This window comes from Laccaria bicolor, genomic scaffold (genome assembly GCF_000143565.1).
Source record: "Laccaria bicolor S238N-H82 LACBIscaffold_34 genomic scaffold, whole genome shotgun sequence".
NCBI lineage: Eukaryota > Fungi > Basidiomycota > Agaricomycetes > Agaricales > Hydnangiaceae > Laccaria > Laccaria bicolor.
The window spans coordinates 256,476-279,520 of NW_001889905.1; the positions used below are offsets into that span (position 1 = coordinate 256,476).

At 46.7% G+C, this 23,045-nt stretch overlaps 7 protein-coding genes across 7 annotated transcripts; 4 read left to right on the forward strand and 3 right to left on the reverse strand.

The window, feature by feature from the left end:
• Positions 1-2,557: 2,557 nt before the first annotated feature.
• Positions 2,558-5,170, forward strand: LACBIDRAFT_331504 (uncharacterized protein; the record flags this gene model as incomplete). The annotated part of the gene is made up of 8 exons (XM_001885828.1): positions 2,558-2,614; positions 2,661-2,915; positions 2,971-3,140; positions 3,677-3,741; positions 3,793-3,816; positions 3,842-4,215; positions 4,266-4,281; positions 4,329-5,170. 8 exons carry the CDS (start codon positions 2,558-2,560, stop codon positions 5,168-5,170), a joined length of 1,803 nt encoding a protein of 600 aa, XP_001885863.1.
• A 1,419-nt stretch (positions 5,171-6,589) lies between these two features.
• LACBIDRAFT_307217 (uncharacterized protein) lies at positions 6,590-7,087 on the forward strand (the record flags this gene model as incomplete). The annotated part of the gene is made up of 3 exons (XM_001885829.1): positions 6,590-6,738; positions 6,786-6,964; positions 7,017-7,087. The coding sequence occupies 3 exons, from the start codon at positions 6,590-6,592 to the stop codon at positions 7,085-7,087; spliced, it is 399 nt and encodes a 132-aa protein (XP_001885864.1).
• An 865-nt stretch (positions 7,088-7,952) lies between these two features.
• LACBIDRAFT_307218 (uncharacterized protein) lies at positions 7,953-9,353 on the reverse strand. Its single transcript, XM_001885903.1, has 3 exons — positions 8,872-9,353; positions 8,363-8,819; positions 7,953-8,296 (listed from the first exon to the last, which is right to left on the reverse strand). The coding sequence occupies exons 1-3, from the start codon at positions 9,336-9,338 to the stop codon at positions 8,069-8,071; spliced, it is 1,152 nt and encodes a 383-aa protein (XP_001885938.1). The 5' UTR covers positions 9,339-9,353; the 3' UTR covers positions 7,953-8,068.
• A 150-nt stretch (positions 9,354-9,503) lies between these two features.
• Positions 9,504-12,425, reverse strand: LACBIDRAFT_307219 (uncharacterized protein; the record flags this gene model as incomplete). Its single annotated transcript, XM_001885904.1, has 5 exons — positions 9,504-10,687; positions 10,738-11,022; positions 11,075-11,482; positions 11,537-11,896; positions 11,963-12,425. The coding sequence occupies 5 exons, from the start codon at positions 12,423-12,425 to the stop codon at positions 9,504-9,506; spliced, it is 2,700 nt and encodes an 899-aa protein (XP_001885939.1).
• A 367-nt stretch (positions 12,426-12,792) lies between these two features.
• LACBIDRAFT_307220 (uncharacterized protein) lies at positions 12,793-14,735 on the reverse strand (the record flags this gene model as incomplete). Its single annotated transcript, XM_001885905.1, has 8 exons — positions 12,793-13,453; positions 13,506-13,647; positions 13,695-13,820; positions 13,873-14,012; positions 14,061-14,170; positions 14,222-14,279; positions 14,329-14,434; positions 14,486-14,735. 8 exons carry the CDS (start codon positions 14,733-14,735, stop codon positions 12,793-12,795), a joined length of 1,593 nt encoding a protein of 530 aa, XP_001885940.1.
• A 1,732-nt stretch (positions 14,736-16,467) lies between these two features.
• Positions 16,468-17,394, forward strand: LACBIDRAFT_331507 (uncharacterized protein; the record flags this gene model as incomplete). The annotated part of the gene is made up of 5 exons (XM_001885830.1): positions 16,468-16,552; positions 16,635-16,696; positions 16,800-16,823; positions 16,882-17,005; positions 17,192-17,394. The coding sequence occupies 5 exons, from the start codon at positions 16,468-16,470 to the stop codon at positions 17,392-17,394; spliced, it is 498 nt and encodes a 165-aa protein (XP_001885865.1).
• A 3,979-nt stretch (positions 17,395-21,373) lies between these two features.
• LACBIDRAFT_331508 (uncharacterized protein) lies at positions 21,374-22,909 on the forward strand (the record flags this gene model as incomplete). Its single annotated transcript, XM_001885831.1, has 7 exons — positions 21,374-21,384; positions 21,441-21,498; positions 21,573-21,621; positions 21,652-21,782; positions 22,065-22,263; positions 22,551-22,567; positions 22,640-22,909. 7 exons carry the CDS (start codon positions 21,374-21,376, stop codon positions 22,907-22,909), a joined length of 735 nt encoding a protein of 244 aa, XP_001885866.1.
• Between the last annotated feature and the right edge of the window lie 136 nt (positions 22,910-23,045).

A 23,045-nucleotide genomic window follows, 5' to 3' on the forward strand; every position in this document is an offset into this window, starting at 1 on the left:
GGAGACTACACAGGTTGTGGTTACTTATTGATGTGCGACGTCGATACGGCCGTTTATTCACCAAAGCCTGGTTTCCCTACCACAGCTGAATTGAACGCCTTCAAAGAATGCAAAGAAATACCAACTCACGTCGTTATTGCTACGGCGACACAAATCGCTTCACGCACCCTTCGTCCAGGCGACAGGATTCTGATTATTGCTGGTGACTGCGTTGGATTATCGGGAGAAATTTGCACGATAACAGAAGACGAGGCAGAGGTGTACTTACCCGACCAAGATTTACTCTATTCATTGCCCTTACGAGACATCCAACGGAACTTCAAGTCAGGAGACAATGTGGAGGTTGTGGAAGGTATTCACAAAGGCCTAAAAGGTTTTGTCATGACATGCTGTGATCATGTTCTATCACTCTATGACCCGGATACCAGGATTGAGGTACACAACTCAACTCAGCTATTGATGTCGTTCTAACCTTTTAAATTCCTCCCTCAGGTCGAAGTCCTAAGCTGGCAGACAGAGTTTCAGCCTACACCACCAATGTTCGGCGTCCCATCTAATATTTCAAATATGGAACCAACAACGTCATGGGTTCAGGTTAACAGTGGGCTGAATAGAGAAAGCCTACGTTCCTTGGAGCTTATCAATATGAAATTTGATCCATACCGGAGCTACCAGGGTCGAGAGGTCATGGTCGTAAATGGAAACTTCAAAGGCTACTTGGGTCGCATAACGTCTACTTGCGCAGATGATAGTGTTATCGTTGAATTGAGCGCAACTATGCGAAAGGAGCGACTCAAATTGAGCGATCTCTCCTTGGCGTATGCACACTCTATCTTTCTCTTCCAACATATATTCAATTTTGAAATAGATTCGAGAACAGACCCCTACAACAAATCAAATCAGATGATGAGGACAACAAACAAAGCGTGAACAGAACGGTAGTAATATCAGCCATGGATGTGCCGAAGACGCCAATGCCAAATACAGAGGAAATACCCGCAAGCCCATCTTGGGATCCGTTGTCAGAAATGCCGAATACCAACGGTAAATATATTCTGCAATTCATCGATCAATAAATTTTTGAGTCCGATATAGACGCTGCTTGCTATTGGCTCGCCGATGATCGCTTCAAAGGATTGTGCATCTGTTTGAAAATTGCGGATATTGATGTGCCTACGGAGTATATGGCTTACAAGAACAAGAATTTGGAATTCTTGGAGTCTAAAGGCAACACAGCCGTGGTCAGTTTTTTACGAGAACGGCAACACATTCCAATGCAGTACCTGGCGCCCGTCGCTCCCGACACAAAACATGTGTTGGTAACGGCCATCAGAGGTGACCGTATGGGAAAGGTTTTCAGAGTTTTGACATATAGTGCACTCGAATGCAAACTGAGAGACATTAGCATACAACCCATCCGCAAGAAAGACGATTTGATGATAGAGACTCAAAATCTTGTTGTAGTTCATCCTGCAAAGAAGTAGACTTTGACTAATCTGTACATTTACGGATTATCATACATTGCATCGACCTCTAGTCAATCTCTTGTACTCTGTACGGACAGTGAACATTGTGACAGTCATCGCCTATGCCCCATCGCAGATGTGTTTCTGCGAAAACATCATATGAAAGGTGAGCCCTCCTTGACCATTCATACGTTCCAACTCCTTCCAAACCGTATGATAGATGCCATATCATGGGGCAGCCTCGGCCACATGGCCCGTTCCACAAACATGTCGACCAGTAGTATTCAATCGACCGACGTTCCAGTTGGTCGATGTCATATGTTGTAGGTGATCCTTGGCATGAGATTGATATTCCGTTGACGGTCATCCATGGGTAAAAACAATAGATTCGAAAAGGAGAAATTGCGTTCATTTGCGACGTCAAATTGGAGGACAACAATGTCAACAATGCAGATGAGCTTTGACTTTGGTGGATTTTGAGCTCCGTTCCCTAATCATGGGTAAATAACGTCGATATTGTGAAATGACTCGATACTTACATTGTGCATCCTGACCCACAGAATGCTTTTCGTCGAATCTTCTCTGTCTGGATTGACCTCTCCAGTCTCTCTGTCCACGAAACCATGACTGTCGCACCATGCAACCCACTCAGTCATTGTACCGGATGGTGTCATGATGTCGATATCTTCAGGGGGATAATCAATGAAAAAGCCAGGTTCTATGACGGCCAAAGCTACTGATCCCCCTATAAGCCCATGAACACTCTCCAATATCTCGAATAACGAATCCATGACTCCGTCGTCCATGAAAGCGTGGATTACGCTCCTGACACGAGTGCTAACGACAGAGCGACAGCTTTCCGCAAAAACAGAGTTTATGTGACTGAGCCGAACAAGTTTCGAAAGGGATGGTTCATCGCTAGTAGCCTGCTCGATGATACAAGAGACTATGTCTGCTGGCAACTGCTCGGGTATTGACATTGTAACCAAAGTAAGCAGAGATGGCACAGTTTGTTATTATTCTTTCCCTTTCCTCATGTGACAATATATATATCAGGACACGCCGGAATGTGAACCTACCTTCACACCATCATGTCCTCTGGTTTTTATGTGACCAGAAACAATGTGATAAAGAATCGCGCCGCCATAGTAAGCTTCAATCTGTCTATGTAGAAGTAAACTAAGCTTTGTGCAGTTCCACGCTCGCACGTACTGGGGATTGCTGTACGAAACAGACTTTAACACGCCACAATTGGTGCGCGTTCCCCTTTACCTAGGAAAAACGAGCGCCAAGAGCTTGGACGACTTGGACACGGACATCTGGATTCGCAGTGGTTCCTTCTTCACTCAATGCATCGACTTGGATGAAAATCGTTTACATGTAGGCCCCTCCAAGGGCGGTAGGCCATACCGTCTTCGTCCTCCTCTCACCATCTACTATTCCAAACGTGTAAGTAATTTTTTTTTGTCACTTTTTTGTACATCCCTGATCCAACCTCTTCTAGCCACCTCCGCCAACATATGCCAGGCACTTCAATAGGGCAATCAAACGCATTTCTGGTAATACAATCGACAAATGGCACGGTAACGTCTTGGTAGTATGTCACGGCAAACGAAGCGCCGTGGCAGGTGTTCAAATGAAGGATGTCTCTTACATCAACAAACGCATCGTTCGGTACGTATGCCGGTCCTTCATCTATGCATTAATAAATTTCTCAAGCAGGTTGATAACCGATGGTACGCTTTCTCAAATCCCGTAATAAGCACTACCCTCCCAGTTAGGAAAATCTAGTTACCGGATTGTTATATATACAAATTCACCTGTTCTCGAGCGCTAATCATGTCCAAGTGGATTGCCATTCGTATTGCGCGAAAACACAAGAACTTCTTGTCTCGAGATAGTCGTATGTTATGTTACTAGCTTGATTCAAGACCACTCATAACCGTAACCCTAGAAATTGTGTCAAATCATGTTGTATGCCTCCAAATCGCGACTTCTCTTTTTCCGCTTTACTTAACATGATAAAGATAACAGGTGTGGCGGCAAACCTGATTATGGGACTAACTATACATTCAAACGTCCAACAAACACCTCAAATCACTTTGGATAGTCATCTTCCAACGTGGAATGAATTGGATTAGGACTATTATGTATTCCACGTATGGCGTATTGTTCTACCCTTTTTCAATCTCCGACTGCGAAATAAATAGTGATTCTCAAGTTTCTGGCATCGCAGCTTCCCACCTAACACTTCGTTTCCTATCAAGAAATTATTGTAAGTACCGCCACGCATGACCTTTTTGTTTTCTTATTGAGAAGCCCACAGACAATGGCATTCAGTGGCCCTGCCGTACGCAACCGTTTAATCCATACAGCTCAATACTGCGCGAGTCCAAACTGGAATTCCAGAGTAGGATGGGCCAACTCAAAATCTGGTCAAATCTTGGTCGATGCCAAAAGTGGAGACGAAATGTTCTGCATCGTAGTGGGCACGGTCTCCGAAACACGATTCAAGATGGGGCCCGTTGGAAACTACAACCCCGAATTCAACAAGCTCAAGGATGCCAAATACACTTTCGGTTTGGACGAACCAACAAATCCTGATTTCAGACCCGACTGGGCCACCGCTGTCAAAGACTTAGAGAACGCTGAGAATCTCATACAAGGGACTAAAGATCATCGACACTTTATTGAGAAAATTGGCAATCTCAGGTCGCTGCGACTGAGCGCTCGTGTTCTCCAAGAAAAGGTATGGTTCAATTACAATTATCAACTCAATGATCTAACCGCAAATCACAGGATCCCGGAGTATCAGGTAAATGTGTTTGATATTATTGTCCCCGCCATTGACATTTTTCATAGATGAAATTAAACTATCACATTGGCCTGCGCCGCCAGAGTATCATGACGCTCTAGCCGACTTGGAAGACACGCACACTGTTGCGCCACTCATGGCTTACAACGAAAAAGAATCTCAAATTTTGCCTGAGGAATTGCCATCCGTTCTCAAAGGAACTCTTGTCGAAGTAACCTTCACCCTCCGCCATTATCGTATCAAGAATGCTACGCAAGACAGCGATACATACACTGGAACAATCGAACAGATCATCATCTTAGAACGCGCACCTCCCAAGAAGATCAGTCCTTACCGTAAAGGAAGTGGACCGATCCGCATCCGACCTTCAAATGTTCCCTCTCGGGAAGAACAAGCAGCTGCAGTTCGCGCGTTCTCGTGGTCAAGACCTACCATTCGCGATCCGCTTCCAGTCATGCAAACCGCTGGCTCCTCAGTCAATCTGACAGCAGACGATGCCTCCCAATCTTTTCATAACGTTCAGGGACCTGAACTCGAAGCTTCCAACATTCCGGTTGCGGTCGCAGACGGTCACATTCCATCTTCCGGTATTACCATTTCTCCAACTCCAGCCCTCGATCAAACGGCCCCACTTTCACCAACTACTTTCCCCACTGTGCCACCTTCAGCTGCAGTGGCCGCATCCTCGATGACGTCAAGTGCGCCCCCCCTTGAGAACCATGATACATCGTCACCGACCACCAACCCTATACCACCTTCAGGTACCTCAGAGACTCAGAACATACGGGCCCGCCAAACACTTATCATTCCTTCCTTAAAAGCTTTAGGGAAACGAAAAGCGGATGAAGCTATTGACGATGAAAGGCCAACCAAGAAATCCTCCAAATAAGGTATAACATCTTTAATCTTGTGATCTTGACGAATTGCATCTAACCATATCTCAGGAGAGACATCATATCCTTGAATTTTACACGGCGGTTTCCAAGATCATGATTGTTACATCTCCATTTCGTCAGCAACGGCTTTGGTTTATCCTTTTATGCATATCTCTCACCTCTTGACGAATTCTTAAACACCGCGATTATTCGTGCCTAAGGAAACTTAGGCCTTCCTCCATATGTATTATTTTTTTGCCATGCCTTCCACGTTTCCTTTTCAGTATGTCTCTATTGCTCTTCTGCACTTGCCTCGGATTTACGCATCGCATTCACGAGGTCATGCTCAATTCAATATGTGGCTAGTACCAGGAACTGCGTAATGGCGTGTATTGATATGACGTATGACATTTATTGTAATCTTTGTAACAACATAGTCTCAGTATATTTACCGTAACATAAAAGACAACTAAATTTTGAGCTCCAGTTTCTGATATCCGTGTTGAAAATTTTGGCATAACTACAAACGTACGCTTTCCAGCAATTAATCATATTCAAAGCTAACTGTTTAATAGAATGAGTAGTTCTCTTTCATGCAATAATTCGTCGGATCGCCAAGTATTTCAAGTGCTCTACTGGTAAAACCTAACTCACCTTTGATCAAGGTTGCGCTAGGCATTTCAAAACCCAGCTTGTACACACAACGCCGGTTTCTTGCTTACGGCAAACAGTTGTTCGTCACTGAATACGATCCTATTTCCAACACCTATCAAACTCCTACTTTTGAATACCAACTTCGAGCTACAACTCACCTGCATGTAGTGCGATGGTTCTGATGCGCTGGGATAAAGTAATTTAGCCAATCTGTCGACTTGTATAAAATAACCACGGATCCTTTAAGCCACGTACATCTTCCAAAAAAAAAACATTTCTCTGCCCCGCTGTACCTCTCACCCTTGAGCAGCAGTACCCTACAGAATATGTAGATTTCCGCCTTGATCTAAACATCGTCGCACTCCATACTCGTAACGCCGAAAAAAGGTTAGTATTGACCATTACCTTACATGCAACACATTGAACTGGCCTTCTTGTTCACGTTTTTAGGGTTCTGCACCTGTTATCATGCGTATCTGTGAACCCAAGACAAATGCTACTTATCTTTGTGTCTGACAAAATCATCGTACATGGAGCCAAATCAGAAGACGATTCACGCTTTGCATCCCTTAAATATGTGAGTGCTAAGGCTTGGTCTGGACGGACGAAAATTTCTCCAAGTTCAACCTACAGAACATCATCCGTAATTGACATCAAGTTACCCAATCGCCTGGATAGCTTGACTCATAGTCACGGACAGTTCAGCTGTTATAAACTCTCTCGCATTATATAAACTCTCTCGCACTCTATAAACTCATCGTTCACCACAACGCCCCAAAATGAGGACAAAACTGTTTTTGAGGAACAACGTATTGACCAAATCTCCTCGTCGCAACGATGAAATCGAACACGTCCTACGCAACATCGGTAAAGTCAAGAAGGAGGTCGATGATGTTTTCAGCGACCATGAATGGGCCATTGTAATCTAGTGAGTTCATAGCCGTCGTTTCGGAATCCATACTTATCACCTTTTAGCAATGGACTTCATAATTCGAGGAACGTTGGTCGCCACTCGACAGTTTTCGCCTTTGTGCAAGGCGGCCAATACCTTTTTTTGCAATGCTGGGCCGTGCACATCTTCGAAAATGGACGCACTGATTATTTCTTCGACCCGAGCCGCGAACTCCTACGTCAACAGATGACGCCCGTTAGCAGTAAGTTCTTCATTTGAATCCCTTACTGAGATTGGACTCGATATCACCATAGTAATCTTCGCCAACGGTTTCGTCGCGCACACGGTGACCTTCAAAAGGGATGGGAGGATTACGGTGGAGTAAAAGATCGCTAAATAGTATAGACGTGAAAACTTGCAGATATACCCCTAGACACAGAGCAAATGAAATGCGTAATTCATCTATATCTATGTGCAGGTTACAAGGCATAACCTAGCCCACTTAAAATTAGCTACGCTCAGTTGATCTCGATCCGCATTTAGCACCCGATCTTTTTCAGTCACCATCGTTCTCCGTCCAAGCCTTTAATATTGAGTCGCTGTCGTCTTGAGCCTCGGCCACAGTTGGAGGCAGTGGTATAAGTACATCATATCCCATGAAGCTCTGCACGTCCTCACCCGACGAAATGTTAGCTTAGTAAGAAGAAATCTGATCCTGGACTTGATGGCTGTGTGGATTCCCCTAGAGCAACACAGAGCGATGCTGATCATCCGCACTCATTTTTTTTGTGCCTAAATTCAGAATTTTAATGCGATTTAACTACAAAATAAATCCAACCCATAAAATCCAAGCAAGGGTTTTGTTGACATTGGAACAATGTCAAACTCTAGTATGTAATATGCAATTGAAATGTTGGAATCTTGATCGATGATCGATTCGGTTCATGTTCCACACTCATATTATTGAAATCACAGTCTGTTTCACAGACGAAAATCGTCCATCCTACGTTGATGTCTATAACGTTTCGGCTCACGTCTGATAGATAGCCTAAGATAGGTTGATAGCGCTGATCCTACTACCATCCGAGTCTTGCTACCATCGCGAATTGGTACCGATACAGCAGAACCAATTATCGTTGGCCAGAACATCTACTAATCGTAGATTGGTTGTGCATAATGTCAAAATGACACATAAATGCACGAAGCGCGGATTATCTCTTATTCGGTAATGTATGTGGGTTCATAAGAAAGACTGTAGACTCATTTTTTACTATGCCTAACGTGCGGATCGGGAAACCTAGTACTATTCCTCTGCCATTCACCCATTGGAAACCAGTTGTAAGAACACTGCCCACTAGTCAGAAGATTACATTTCCCATCGAGAATCCATTGCCCTGCCAGAGTGGTCTGGAAAGTTGATGTAAGCCAAACTTGGGCATTCCTCTGACCAGACCTTGCAAAGCTTCAACTTTTGATCTCGGAAGAAGTAGGCCACTGGTCGGTTGTCATTCGATGGCTCTTCCCAAAATACAATTGCAAGTTCTTGAAGTTTTCTTGTAAAATTCGAGAGTACTGAAGCAAGAGCTTCGGGATTCTTTTGCGCAAGGTCATCAATTGACGCTGCCAGCAGGCAGAGTGACAAAATACTGGGTGAGCTCACCAGGTGAATCATACAGTCTCCCACATATACGTCCAAATGAAATATGTTGACGAAGTGATCTGAGATTGATCTAACGGCCGACAGGACATTCTTGTCATCAAATTCGTCCATAGTTTGCACATACAGGGCAATCATAGTGACATCTTTCTGTGGGATTGCGTAAAAGTGTTTCAAGGAATCATCAATCAGCTTTGCACTCCATCCAGGGGAGAATGCGGGGAAAGCGGAGATTCCATCCTCTGTTACTCCAGAGAGAATGAAAAGGGTTGGAGGAATTCGGAAGCAGGGCGAACTTGAGAGCCATCGTTGATCACTCAAATGCTTGTCTTTATTGAATCCCCAGAACCAACTCGGGGTATACACCGCCATTATTTCGAGCTCGGTTTGCTTCAGGATCCAAGGAAACAGTTCGAAATCTTCGGATAGGTAAAGTGTCTTCAAGGAGAACGTGCAACGTCTGATAAAAGTTAAATAGTGTAATAAAAGAATAAGTAACCAAGCAAACGTACGTGAAAGTAGAATTTATGGTTTCAAGGACATCAAATTCTGGATTGGCCGGAAGACGTATTGTTAAGTGCTTCAGGGATGTCATCAGCAATAAGCCCTCCTGCAGCTGATCAGTGACGAGCGTGTCCCAAGTGTCCAAAGTGTCTTTGGGGGGATACCAGAAGATGAGTTCTTGTAGACGCCCCTGGACAGGTTCCGCAGTTGTAAAATCCCGATCAATTATGAGCTCGTACATGTCAGGCTTCCACAGCGATTTCTCCCAATTGGCCCTCCTTCGGGAAAGAAGGCGCCCAGCCTCCGCTTGGAAAGTATTGCCGACGCGCGCCACTCTCGCCACATCGTCACTGTCAAGGTAGGTAAGCACGTTGTGCGTCAATTCTGGAGGCCACTGAGTAAAAAGAATGAGATCAGGAGTATCAATAGCGCGTCGAAGCTGTACACCAACTGTGTTTTGGGTGTGGTCGGGCATTCGAAAGTGTTTGGGTGTGGAGGTGGCTGAATGTTGAAATTGATCGGTTGATGATCCAAAAATTCTCACAGGTCGCATTCACACTCTCCTAGCAGGAAAATTGATATATTTTACACAGATTTCTATTAGGTATACATCCAAGTATACTTACATGCTTCGACTTCTTCAAAAACGCTGACCCGCATACCTGCCTCGTTTTCCACCAACAAACCGACTTTCCTTCTGACTACGACGTTCATAACCTCTCCCCATAGACCGGTTATGCCTATCATGAAAATGACCTTGGGGATGAGCTTGAGGTGACCCATACGCGGGATAAACCTGAGAATGGGGGCCAAGAGAATAAGGGTCAGCTAGACCCGCAGCGCTGGATGGAGATGGCATGGGCCCAACCGAAGGAGCGTACCCAGGAGCATAGCCCGCTGGGGGAGCGGGGTGCATCGGGTAGCTCCCCGGCGGTGCGCCTAGCGGCTGCGGGTAGTATCCGTAGGGAGGGTGGGTATAAGGGGTAGGCAGTGTTAGTGCTGCGTAGTAAGGGGGAGGAGCTATATACGGATGACCGTGCACAGGAGGCGGAGAGGAGTAAGGTACCTGATGTCCACCATACGGACCTGCTGCATATAGGGCTGCAGGTGGGTGACGGGCGGGGGGAGGTGGAGTCCGATCATGCATTTTCTCAGGCCCAGCGTAGGGACCATCGTAAGGAAGAGGCTCGGGACGAGGGGGTAGCTGCTGCTGCTGTTGTTTGGGATGACGCCGCGATGTGCCAGGATGGGAAGGGTGTCCGTCCGGTTTTCCAGAAGTACCTCCTACGTTTCTGTTGTCAGACCGACCTTGACTCGTCGAACCTGTTGGCGTAGAGCCACGAGCTGAAGTGGGAACGGTGGTCACCGATCCACGAGGAACTTTCCAAGGATCCTTGGCAACAGAACCCTCCAATTTAATGCTGTTGCTGCTCGTGGCAGGTGTCCGCGACGAGGGCTCGAGCTCAGAGGCTTTGGCAGGAGCCATCTCCACCTCCGCATCCACAACTTCACCTTGCTCCATACTTCCGCGATTGTTTCTTCTACGTTTCTTCCTTTCATGATCCTCCGTGTCCGCATCACCGTCAGGACCCTTGCGTTTACCAGATTTATTAATGACAGCTTCCCAAAACGTTCGGTATCCAGGAGGCGGCTGCGCTCCTCCTCTGAACTTAAGAAGCTCATAGACACCCTGCTCCGCGGCAACGCAGACCGCCGCTAGTTTCGAATCGACCTTGTTTCTATACATTGATTCCACGGAATATTCTCGCACATCAGGCTGGTCTGCGTAAGGTGATATGTCGATCTTGACAGTACAACCAAAAGCTACATTAAAGAGAAGTCAATAGTGATAGGATTTCGAGCTTGAAGCCCACCATCTCTTTCTTGCACGAAATCAAAGACCATCCGATTGCCACACCGGACTTTGTTGCACTCGGCTGTTAGGCTAGGAATGACCTTATCATGAGCGAGTTTCCTCCTCTCCGGAGACAACCTCTGTTCCGTTTCTTGCTTCACAGATCGTATGTAGTCTCCGAGGCCTTGAGACATAGCCAAAAGGCACACAGCCGACTTGGCATCCGCGCGTTTGACGAATCGAGGATCAACGATGTACGTCTTTGATTCCCCAGGTCGATCAACTCGGAGCAAACAGCCATTAACTGATGGTACAAAATGAGCGTTCGATCAGGGAAAGGCAAAAAGGTTACTCACCTCCCTGTGAGCTATTCGTTATCCAAGTAAAGGTGGTCATCAGCCGAGCTCCGCGCGTGGTTTGAAGGGCCGTATTGAGCCATGCCGGACCATTGATTTCATAGGCAGTTTTGTCACCAACAGGTTCAGGGAACGGCTGCGGGAGTGATGCGTAGAACTCCTGAAGCGACAACGCCCCCGCTTCTGGTTCTGGAGTAACGTTTTCCTCCTTCACAGAGTCGGACCCGTTATCCGTTTTGGGTCTCTCAGTTTGTCCATTCCCATGTTTGATATACTCTAGCACGCCTTCTTCCAGAGCGATCTTAGCGCAGACAGCTTTCGCTTCTTGTCTGCTAGCGTAAAGAGAACCAGTCGAATATGCCCGAAACGCATGTGGAGTCAAGGAAATTCGAAGGGCAGCACCGTAGCCTGAGCCGAACCATCAGTAGCGAATAGAAAAGGGATTGAAATGATTAGACCTACGATTCCGCACTCCATGCCCTACTTTCGATTCACCAAGCGACACCCAATGCGGTTTAACCTTGCCCGCCCGCCATTCCGCACAACAATCCTCAATGATCTTCACAGGCTCGCTTTCTTTTGGTGTGGGCAGGGTTTGCAGCACAGGCACAAAACCACCCGATAAAGAATCCCCATCCACATCGCCCTTCTTCGCCTTCAACACTTCCGACTCCCCAGTCAAGATAAAATCCAAAGCACCCCTGTCAATAGCCATCCCGCAAACTTCAGATTTCGCGTCTGCCCGTTTCTTGAAAACGGCCTCGGTCTTGTATGATCGTGAAGCGCCATTGGGGCGTTTGATAGTGAGTATGCACTGTTTGCCTAGGGTAACAAAAAATCAGCAATCAAAGCACAATGTAAAACGCGAATCTGAGGGAAAGTGCGTACATTGCGGATTGTCTTCTAAAAATTCAAAGGTAAGAAAGTTGACGGAAGTCCCAAACGCCCGCTGGCACGTTTGGTGTAACACGGTTATGGGAGAATAGTCTCTCTTGGACGGTACACCACGCACGGTACTCAACTGCGCGACAGGCGCCGAATCACTAGCGTCTTTCAGAACCGGTGGAGATTGGCTTGATGAGCGTTTTATTGTCTGTTGGGGCTGGGAAACACGCGGCGGAGATGCTACTCTTTCCTGTGGCACTTGCAGGTGGAAGCCGACGTCAAGGTCTTCCAACCCACTGGATTTCGAGAGGTAGCTTTCAATGGATAATACACCGATGTCTGTGAGGGCCTGAGAGACGCGGTTGAATGGGTTCAAGGTACTGTTGAGACGCTGATACACTGCTTGGAGTTGGGCGTCTGTCATGTCTGCTGTCGAGCGTTTGGGAGCTGCAATGGTGCGTGGCATCGTCGAGCGCGGGTGAACGCCCCTTCGCCACAAGGGAGGCTACGAGAGCAAAGGATTTCAGCGAGTCGAGAGCAGTGTAAGTCGAAGTTGAGGATGACGCATGTCCCAACCTCATATTCCCACAATTTTCATTACATGGCAAAAAGCACTCATGTACCAATATTTTCCAAATTACATCTGATTCGCAAAAAAGCGGTTAGTAGGTAGCGTAGTACACAAAAAAAAGGAGGGTGAGCCATGTCCAGATGAAAGTAATCCTAAATAGCTAAATCGGGGGGTATCGCTAATGGAATCGGGGTGGGGGGTATAAGTATTCCTGATAATTGTACAACTGCGCCTGCGTCAAAGCCAGGAGCGTAGAATACCCTTATCGAAGACCTGTGCTACCGCTGGAATTCGGTAGACGTCCCTCGTCTGGAGGCGGAGAACGCAGGGGTTGAGGGTGCCGACGATGGGGACCTTCATCTTCAATGGGTGATTCGCTCAACGCGCTTTGATAGGTCGCGTCCGTTGGTTCCAGACCATGTCCGTAAGACCTCGGTGAAGTATTGATGAAGGTTGACGACGAATGGGGGTATGTAGGCTCTCGCCTCAGGTTATGCATGGCCTGTGTCGAGGTCTCCAAGAACCCCTGCGAGGAGTGTGGATGTTGCTGTGTGGGGGTCTGCAAGTTGTCCAAAGAATCCTCACGCACATATCCTCCATAAGGATCTTCGTGCAAATCCCTCATATCCCACCCGGCAACATCGGTGCTCTCCTCCCTCAGATGTGAAGGCTTGGACTCTTGTACATCTTTCTCCAGCTGCGTTACCAAATTTATTTTCTGGGGCTTGGGGGTGACGATAAGACTGGGATCCCCAGCGTATCCCACAGCTTTCCCATGCTTATCCCACTGTTGGTATCGCATCTCAGTTCGGTCGGTCAGCGTCAGAGGGATCTGTGAGTCCGAATCTCTAGGATTGAAGGCGAGGGTGCTCTCCGAAGGGTTTCCGGAATACGGAGAGAAACCTTGAGCTAGCTTTCCTTGGCTGAAGAAAGCGGTTGAGAAAACCTGTAAAAAAGATCTGGAAGAAGGCTTACCGTGCTTTCCGTCTGGCATAGATGACCTCTGGCTTGACCAGGTTCATCTGGTGGAGGATGTACCACATGGCCACGATGGTAATCAGTATCGTGATGGTTAGAACAACGTCGCTGATGATTCTGCTTTTAGTATCCTGCTGACCTGTCCAGGAGTCAGTGACTGCGTTCAAAAGATGGGGAATAACAGACCGGTACTTGATTGCTCCAAGATGACGCCCAAGTAAACAGTAATGAACTGCTTAGGCATGGAAAGCAGAGCTGCTATGGAGAATACGATAATCCCCATGCCACACGTCGAAAAAACGGCCGTCGTGACTAGGACAACCATAAGTTGTTTTTCTAGAAGAGTTGTTCCATCAAAACGCACAATGACCGGGAATAGCGCTCAATCTCGCAATAAGAGCGATCTTGAACCCTCCATCCCGCACGACCTTGGCCAAGCAGGCGTAGGAGATCTTGGTTCTTTCCATCTTCTCTCCTCTGGCGCTACAGCAGTACTTGAACGCACTGTGGGGGGTATCAATAAGATTGTAATAAGACGAAACGGTAACATACTAGAAGTTTCCCACTTCTCCTAAGAATGTTCCAGCAGCGACGATAGCAAAACCAACCCACAAGCCCCACACAAGACCACACAGAATGGCAACAATTTCGTGACCGAATAGCTACAGGGCGTCGTTAGTGAGGGAAGCGCCAAGGTAGGGGATGTGTCGTACAGGTGGGAAAGATATCACGAACAGTACCCCAATTGGTACCAGCCAACCAAACCGAAGGCTTCCATGACTGTTAGCAACGAACGTAGTAGGTAGCATGGGAGACTTACTGAAAGAGCCATTGCGTTACGGGCGTCAGCCACTTCACAATCTGCGTATGATAAATCGTAACCAACGCAGTGATCACCACAAGGATGAACCCAATAACATAATACCCTGTGTCTCCCTCAGCATCCAACATAGGAGAAATCAAAGCAGTCAACGCACATAGCCACGCCCTCCGAAACCAAAATCTCCAGCTCATCATGGCCTTCCAGTTAATAGCCCCACTCTGAAGCTCTTTTTCTTCACTCGGTGTCGGACTTGGTGTCCGTCCCGTCCCTCGACCTTCCTCCAGCGTCTTCCCGACGAACGTCGACATCGAGCTTGCATAATCATTGTTGTACGGTCCAGCGTGTGGTGGGTAGGGGTAACCGTCCTGACCCGAGGAGGGTTGCCTCATTGGCGGGGTAGCCATCAAGGAAGATAGTGAGAGTTCTTTAGAGGTGATCGAAGTATAATTCAAGAATCTGGGTTCGTAGAGTTATACTAGTCGCTTATTCAGAACAATAGACTCGACGCCTGCAATTGGTTGAACATACCCTTCTCATGAACAGGATTCCAAAGCAGGTATTTGGGCTTTCAAATCGTGGAACAGAATCACCGAATATCGAGAAGTTACTAAGGGGACCGCGGCGGAGAGGGAGGAGGAGAAGTGATGGTTGAGAATAAAGAAGTTTATGGTCGTCAATATGGTCAGCGCCCGCCTTTCCCACAAGGCGATACACATGTTTACAAACCCCGACTTCCACAATCAAGGTTGTTCCTGCCCTCAGGACTCACCGCCCCCTTGTAGGCTATTTTCTCCTATTGCAATTTGCAGAGCGCTCAAACGGTATGCAAGGTATTCTTTGCCGGACGTGTTTATGTAAACGCCAAAATGGCTCTACTAGTACTATTATTCGCAGTACAACCCAATTCCCCAAAATTTCGCTTCAAATTTCTAAATCACTGACATTCATCGTAGACTCGGATAAAAATTTATACCCGGTTGTCGCTGCGGATTAGGAGGCTGAGCAGTAAGTAGGGCACTGTGCACCCTACGACGGATTATAATCACCAGGCGCCTAACTCCAAGGTAAAGGTGTTTAAACGAACCAATTACCAGGGACTAATGAGGCTGCCATGTCGACAAAACACAGTGAGAACCTACTCCTTATGTAAAGCTCCCTGGAGCTACGGTTCGGAAGGACAAGGCTTTTCCGTGACTCTCTTGTGGAGCTGCACTGCTTCCTGTGCGCCGCACCCTGCCCTAGTACGCATGCGTTCCCCTCGGAAGATCTTCAGCTGCAGGATGCAGATCCAGCCGTCAAACAACCTGTCATGCGGAAACAACTCCTGCCTTGCCCTTTGCCAGAGTCCTCTACCGTTGGCGGCTGGGCTCAGGTCTAAAATCTTTTCGGAAGGAAGGATTTCAAGATGCTTCTTGACGTGATGGGGTCCTCGCTACATTGCGACCATGACATTGGTCGACAATTCGGTGTGACCTCGTAATTAATCAAGTGTGACCTCTACCATTATACACGCCAAGATAGTATGTTTCGTCTTTTTGCTGCTTGTGCGGAGACTTGCATGCAAAAACTAGTTAGTCCAATGATATGTCTATAGAAAAGAAAGATGTCTACCGTTGGCCTAAAAAATAGGCAGATGTTTAATAGCAGGTTGCCAGTAGTTGCACTGGGCTTGAATCGAAACCCCAGCCTTTGCATGATAGATGTGGTTGGTTATACAGCCCGATCAAACCACTTCACCATAGCTCAACTTATAGCATGTAAATAGAAAGAAGTATTATGGGTCTAAGCCTGCTTGATATCAGCGGCCTCGCGCGGCATAACGAAGTTGATGTGTCATCATGTTTCTGTAACACTTCCTTCTTAACCGACCATGGCCCGCTCGTTACTGGCTGGCATTTAAGTGGATGGTATGCCGTGTGCCGCCTGCGTTACTCTGGTTTTACCGTGTGACCTCGAGGGTGCGGTTCCCCCCACAAGGTTTTCTCTTCGCTTGGATTTGAGTAAGCTTGTCGATAACATGGGTATGCGGGTTGATGTCAATTCTCTATGTGCATGTATTGACTGCCCTCCAGTTCCTCACTCCCTCATGACTGGCTTTGCCCCCTGACAGCTCATGGCAGCCAATAGTATGGCACCATGGCAGTGCCCGAGCTCACACAACAAATGTTCGACGCCGACAACGTGCGACAATCTCAAAGCCAGGATAAGACGATGAAGGAGGGTACGTACCATCTGGTGTTTCACAGGGGTTATTCGTTTATTGTCATCCAGAATCCTCAGTCCCCTAATCAACAGCGTTATAGACCAAGAGATTCGAAGAATTCTCTTCGCTACAAGCAGCTCAAGGATGGCCGCATCCTTTTGGGTTACAATGTCCACAAGATGTCTACTCTCCTAGCCAGCACTAGAAGCCCTTAGGGGTCTGATGCAATCAAATAGTGCACGGAGCACTGCTGCAGGTCGGGTAGGCACGTTTCACTGTAAACAAAATGGTAAGTACTCCCTGTCGCATGGAGTCTTGAATAACTAAACAAACCTTTGTATTGGCAGTTCTTGAACACCCCCAATGCCATTCAACATACTACACGGCCCGCAATCCCTCAGGCTTCGACACGGTGTATCGCCGTCTCTACGCGCGGGTCGCTTGCGGACATTGGATGGTGTTTTCGCAAAGGTATGACCTTGTGCATCCCAACCATCTCAACCTTCGTAAACTTCCTCATTCGTACAAGAGTAATCCGCACAGGCATCCTTTCGGAACCATAAGTGAGATTTCAAAAGAAAGATAGGAAAACATACGGCTGAGCGCTCTGCAGAAAACGTATTGATAGAAAACACACACTGCAGCTTGCTAGAATAGGTCACTTTACATGGAAAGGACTTCTTCAAATCGAGGGTGTTGAGAGAGCCATAAGGGAACATCTCGAGTATACGTGTGAGCGCTACGCAGAAAACGTATTGATAGAAAACACACTGCAGCTCGCTAAAATGGGTCACTTTACATGGAAAGGACGTCAATTGGCTGGGATCATACAGCAAAGCTTTTATTCAATTCACGGTTAATCCATGCGTGCACGTTGGAGTCGCCGCAGCTTCTGAATATCAAAGAAAGTAGTACCTAGAAATTTATGTGTGAGATTAGTGAAAAGAACGGTGGAAACAACACACTCTAACTGAAATCAGGCCATGCTTGGTGCGAGGGCTTTTGCTCATTCAAATCGAGGGTGTTGAGAGAGACATAAGAAAATACAATCGACGATGGACGTGGCCAAAAACAGGGTGGTAACATCACATGACCACACCATGAGTTATGACTTCAAGTTCCAAAGATATCGTTCAATATACTTCGTATAATGGAAATAAAGTGTTTTCCAAGTGTTTTCTTTCGCAGAAAACATATGAAAGTCCAATCTATGGCTACAGACTTTCCAAACAATCAATATGAATACTTATGTGGATATGCAAAGAGGTTTTCGTTAAGTTTTCGTATGACTTTCAAGAAGAAATACTGAAACAGTACTGAAACCAGCTGTTTATTCACGGAAAACATACGCGTTGTCACCCATGCCTACAGGCAGCTATTAGTTTTCATTTCATATTGTCACGCACTCAGAATTCGTGAAGAAGCGGTGCCAGTTCCCCCAAACACCCCTCGGAAATCAACTTCTCTTACCAAATACAGACCTGAGCCCAGCCGCCAACGGTAGTCCTCGTTGTATCAAAGCCTCGTGTTCAAAACAAAACCGGACAGCAATTGTGAAGCTGTGGGAATTCTGCATTGTTTTTTCTATTGTGGAGTGTTGAGTTACTGAGTATTCAGATTCCAACTGGTCATCGTCATCTTCCGCTCAACTCGTTTGTAATTAACGTCCACTCCCAACGGAACAAAAAATGCTTTGGAGGGTTCAACCCGTTCACGAACAAATTTGACAACAAAGAATTTCGAAGCGATCATTGTCACGGTCCCGCGTTTCTTCTGACGACGAGCGAAGGTGGAAATCATAAGCTCAAATGGGACCTACTATTAGACCTCTATCAGATGAGCAGGACTCGGAGAGGAATATCTGCAGGCTGCCACCGCTATATTCGCTGTTGAAGTTGACTCTTGAGACATTGGAGCATATGGGAATGATCAACGCATACCGTCTGTGCCACTGTTGGAATGAGTCCTAATTTATCGATTCATGGTGGAAAATCGCTTCAGGTTGCGATGATAAGGCATCATAAATTAGAAAAAACCTCATGCCATAGCCGCGCGCGCATCCATCTTGATGCCTCGAAGGTCGAGCCAATCTCTGTCAGGTCCTGGGATAGTTTGCTGAAGTATTTGGGTCTTGCTAGTAACTTACCGACCTCCTTCCTAGTGGATTTGCTGCTGAACATTGATCGCAGCGAGGGTTTGGTCGATTCGTAAGAACTAATCGACATGTGATCGGAGTACGACCTATACATCCTCGTAAGGGCATTGATTTGTTGCAACAGATGTTTCAATGCCACAGTGGTCAAGGGGGTGGCGGAACGTGGGATTTAGATATACAGTTGCAAGGAGAATTAGGGCACCCTCAGCCTACCCCCCCCCATACCCCCCCAAAAAAGGAAATTTTCCAACTTCCTATGTCAAAAACATACTCAATCAATTGATTCATGTATTATGTTACATTTTTTGAGTTTTTACGTGTGACGACGCTTCACCCCCATATCCGTACAAGTGGGACACATCCAAGACTTCAATGCACGGCTAACCTTCACGCATTTTATGTGAAACTAAAGTGAACGGCTTGATCAGGAAACAATTTGATAATCTCCAAAAGATTTACGCACCCATAGAGTCTCGCAACCCTCTCCTTTGCATTCAATAGCATCTCCTCCCTCTCTCTCAATGAAACTGACCTCCTCCCCACAACCGTGACATCCTCGGTCCAATCGCGGTCATTTTTGACCGCGTGTACGTGTGCGCCGGCTGCCGTTATCGTTGCCTTCTGGAAGAATGGCCTGGGGAACAGGCGCAGGGTCAAGATTACAGCTGACGTCGATCCCCTGGGGGTTTATGTGGATTTCTGGTGAGGATCGATCTATAGGTTCTGTGTCCAGAATTGAACAAGCTGTCGGTGTAGGGAATGGGGGAGATCCTAGGTCACAATCGTCCGTGGTCTCAAGAGCGGATTCAGCGGAATGGGCAACAGGTAAAGGGTCATAATCGTTGCCATCAGAATCGGAATCATGAATGATGGGCCTGATTTGTTTTCTGACTGCCTTGTCAGTCGGGCACTCAACATCTTCACCCATTCCAGATTTCTCAACGGCATCGTCGTCGCCACTCTCTTCACCTTTGCAGACTATTCATCGCACTCTCGTCTTCTGATCCCGACAGGAGCGGGGGCGCGCTTGTCGTTGGTGGGTTTTGTGGGATTTTTGGTCCAAAAAAGGAGCGAATAGATGGTATGTTTTGCTGCCGTCTTGACGAGATGGCGGCTGCGCATGCTCTCGATCCGATATGCTGCTGCAGATTTGCGTTGCCGCCTGTTCCAACAGGAACATCTTGCTCACATTCTGGGCAACGAAGCTTGCTGTCGCTCGTAAACCCTGACGCTCTTCTGTACAGTCGTGGACAAGCAAAGCCCACTAATAAAAATGGAAATGTATTGATGGCTACCAAAGTGCCCGGAAAACGTGCAGATACGTTGAGGGAAGCTTCTGGCCAAATTTCAGCCAAGTCTCACGAGCCGTTTTGGAGAAAATGGCCATATACAGAAATAGACCCTAAAATTTTGGCCGGACACCAAAAAGTGCCAAGAAAAATATGAAAAATAGTGGAATCGCTTCCTTTCACGGAGAACAATCTGCCCATCAAGTTTCGAAACAATTTATGGAGCGGTTCTTCTGGAAAAAATTGCCAAACATTGACCCAAATTGGGCACTTAGTCACTTTTGATGTGACATCTATCACAGGACTAAGAAATTCCATCACACTAGGCTCTACTAGGCTTTCTCAATGCAGGGAAACAACAGGGAAATCCCTTTCTGATAGAATCTTTGCCCTTTCTGAGTAGCTTCCAGCCGAAGCCCAGCACAGGTACCAACTTTCGATAATTTCTGGCTGGTTTCGACCTGTTTTTCTCCTTAAATATTGCAGTTTTTTAGTCGAAAATTTTGGCCATGCCAATTCCTTGTGGGAAAAACTTCGGAGGTGCGTTTTTCGACGCATTTCGCAAATCCGAGCCAGAATCTGGAAAAATCTCAGCTCTAGATACATTATTTACCAAGATACCGAATTAGTGGGCTTTGCTTGTCCACTACTGTAATACAGTATTGAGTTAGAATATATATATAAAATAGGGACCCACTTCTTCTTAGCCATACTTTTTGCGAACCTGAGCGGCATTAGAAAAAAGTTCGTTGACTTTTTTTTTGGCTCAGTCACAATTTTGGACAGTAAATACGTAAATTAGGTGTTTGCCGTGCATCTGAACTTCCCAACTTCTTTTGGGAGTGCTATTTGGCTTATTGGCAGGACTTTTCTAAAGTAGGTCACGAAAAATATTTCGACCCCTTAGCGGACCCCCCCCCCCCCAACCCTATATCCGGGATCCACGTTCCGCCACCCCCTTGACAGTGGTTCGGTATTGCAGAACCCGATACATAGTTAATACTTCAGTCCTGCTTGTGTGGGAGGCTATTAGCCGTAGGAACGCGAACTGCTGATCCAGGATGAATGGTTCCCGTTCGCGTTTACGGAAGAAGTCAGTTAGGTCCTGTAGCACTTGGTCAACAGTCATGACGACTTGTGAAGCTTCCTGTAACAGATTATGTTCGATTCCGTGGGTAACGCTTTGCCCAGTATGTTTTACCAGGTTGTCCTTACTGACTTTGTATTCTGCAAACCTTCGAACAGCTGTACCCAGATTATGGCGGAAACCCTCCAATTTGGATTATGCAACAGATTACTTTGCGGAAGGAGCAAAATCTCTCCACTCAGGCAAGTTTTTAAGAACCTGGATTGACAGGCGAACACATGCCAGTAATGTGCGATGACACAAGATGAATGCTCGCTACGTGAGTAGCGGGTTTTACCCTACGAGCCACCAAAGCTCTTGCGTGGGTAAGTTTAGCCATGTTTGGCGCCCTCTAAGTGACTCGTATGGACTCGAAGTGTTCAAACTTTGCGCGGTTCGCTCCTCGCAGCCATGCCAGCTAATATTAAACAGATCATTTCCTTCTCCAATATAATATGCTCCTCGCAGCCATTAGACGGTCACATAAATGACCAACTGCCGCAAACAATTGTGGCGGGTGAGTCGATAATGCAAATAATTGCCGTAGCGAGCTTTGCGCCCATAGGCGCGCTGCAGTGGTTATTTGGAGATGATGCCTGCATCAGCAAGACCACAAATTGTTTGGCGACGCTTGGCGTGCTCGGTGAGCTTGGGGCGCTTGCCAAACATCCCAAAATCGTACGACCTCGCCAATTTATGTCGCTAACTATGCAATAGACTACGATTGGCCAAGTCTTTAGTCCCAGTGAAAATTGACCCTGTGCAGATCAGGTTCCTCCGGATCAAATCGATATATTTGCCAATTTCCGGCCATCTCCCCTGTTCAGATCGGGCCCCACCGATCCATTTGGCCATTTTTTAGGGTCGATTTTCACTGGGCTTTAGTTTGAAAGCCAAGCACAATTACAATGATTTATTAGATAGTGACATATTACTGTAACTGCATACTTTATAACATAGGAAGCCCATAACATCCAGCCACAAATGCTAAAAAATCCCTCCCAAATACATATTGAAGGTGCCAGTGAGGACCATGAAGGAAGGTGTCTAAATGAGGAGGTGATGGTAGTGGTGGTGCACGGCAGTGTAGTAGGTCCATCTGGAATCATTGTAAACCTGAACCCGATTGGATTTCCTGTGGACAGAGGGGAGATGATAAGTGAGCCCTAGTGACCCCTCATTGAGATTTGAGTCATTTGACTCGAGGGCAGTCTTCCTGCGGGCAAGAAATCAATACCATGGGTGAACGTTGGGTGAATGACAGAGCGCGAACAACAGGACGAATCCTGCTAATGCTTAAGTCTCTTGCGCCAGCCCTCAAGCCTTCCGATCACAAATCGATCATGCGAAGTTTTGCCGCCGTGAACATCCAGGCATCTAACTTTTTCTTCTTCAATATGCCCTTCGCTTCATGAGAGACTAAACTCATCCTCAATGGTGGCACAGGTCTCCCCATCAGTCCCGTAAGTTCTCCTTCACTTGCCAATTTCTCCATCTTACCTTTTTTTGTCGAAGGATGGCATTCCAAAACCCAGTACTTTACCATCCCCCACATAATCCACATGGACTCCACTGGATTCCACTGGATTCCACTGGATTCCACTGGACTTCACTACATACTGGCAATATCCACAAAACTGGACTCCCAGCACAAAACTGGACTCCACTGGACTGCAAGCACAAATCTGGACTGGACTGGACTGGACTGGACTGCAAATTACAAAACTGGATTCCACTGGACTCTCCCAACACAAAACTGGACTGGACTGGACTGCCACAGACCTAAGTTAATCCAGAATTCCTGAACTTAGACTTCAAAACAAAAAATAAAATTGAAGTATATTTATTAATTTAATTAATTAATTATACTAAATTCTATGTTACAGAGAGGGGGGGGGGGGAAGGGGAAGGGAAAGGGAAAGAGAAGGGGGGAAGGAAAGG

What these genes read in the sequence shown, in the direction of transcription:
- LACBIDRAFT_307218 (XM_001885903.1), bottom strand. Translation starts at nt 9,338, where the DNA reads ATGCCCGACCACACCCAAAACACAGTTGGTGTACAGCTTCGACGCGCT. An exon ending in ACCATAAATTCTACTTTCAC is followed by an intron (nt 8,820 to 8,871) that starts GTACGTTTGCTT and finishes AACTTTTATCAG; the next exon opens with ACGTTGCACGTTCTCCTTGA. An exon ending in GAGACTGTATGATTCACCTG is followed by an intron (nt 8,297 to 8,362) that starts GTGAGCTCACCC and finishes CTTGCGCAAAAG; the next exon opens with AATCCCGAAGCTCTTGCTTC.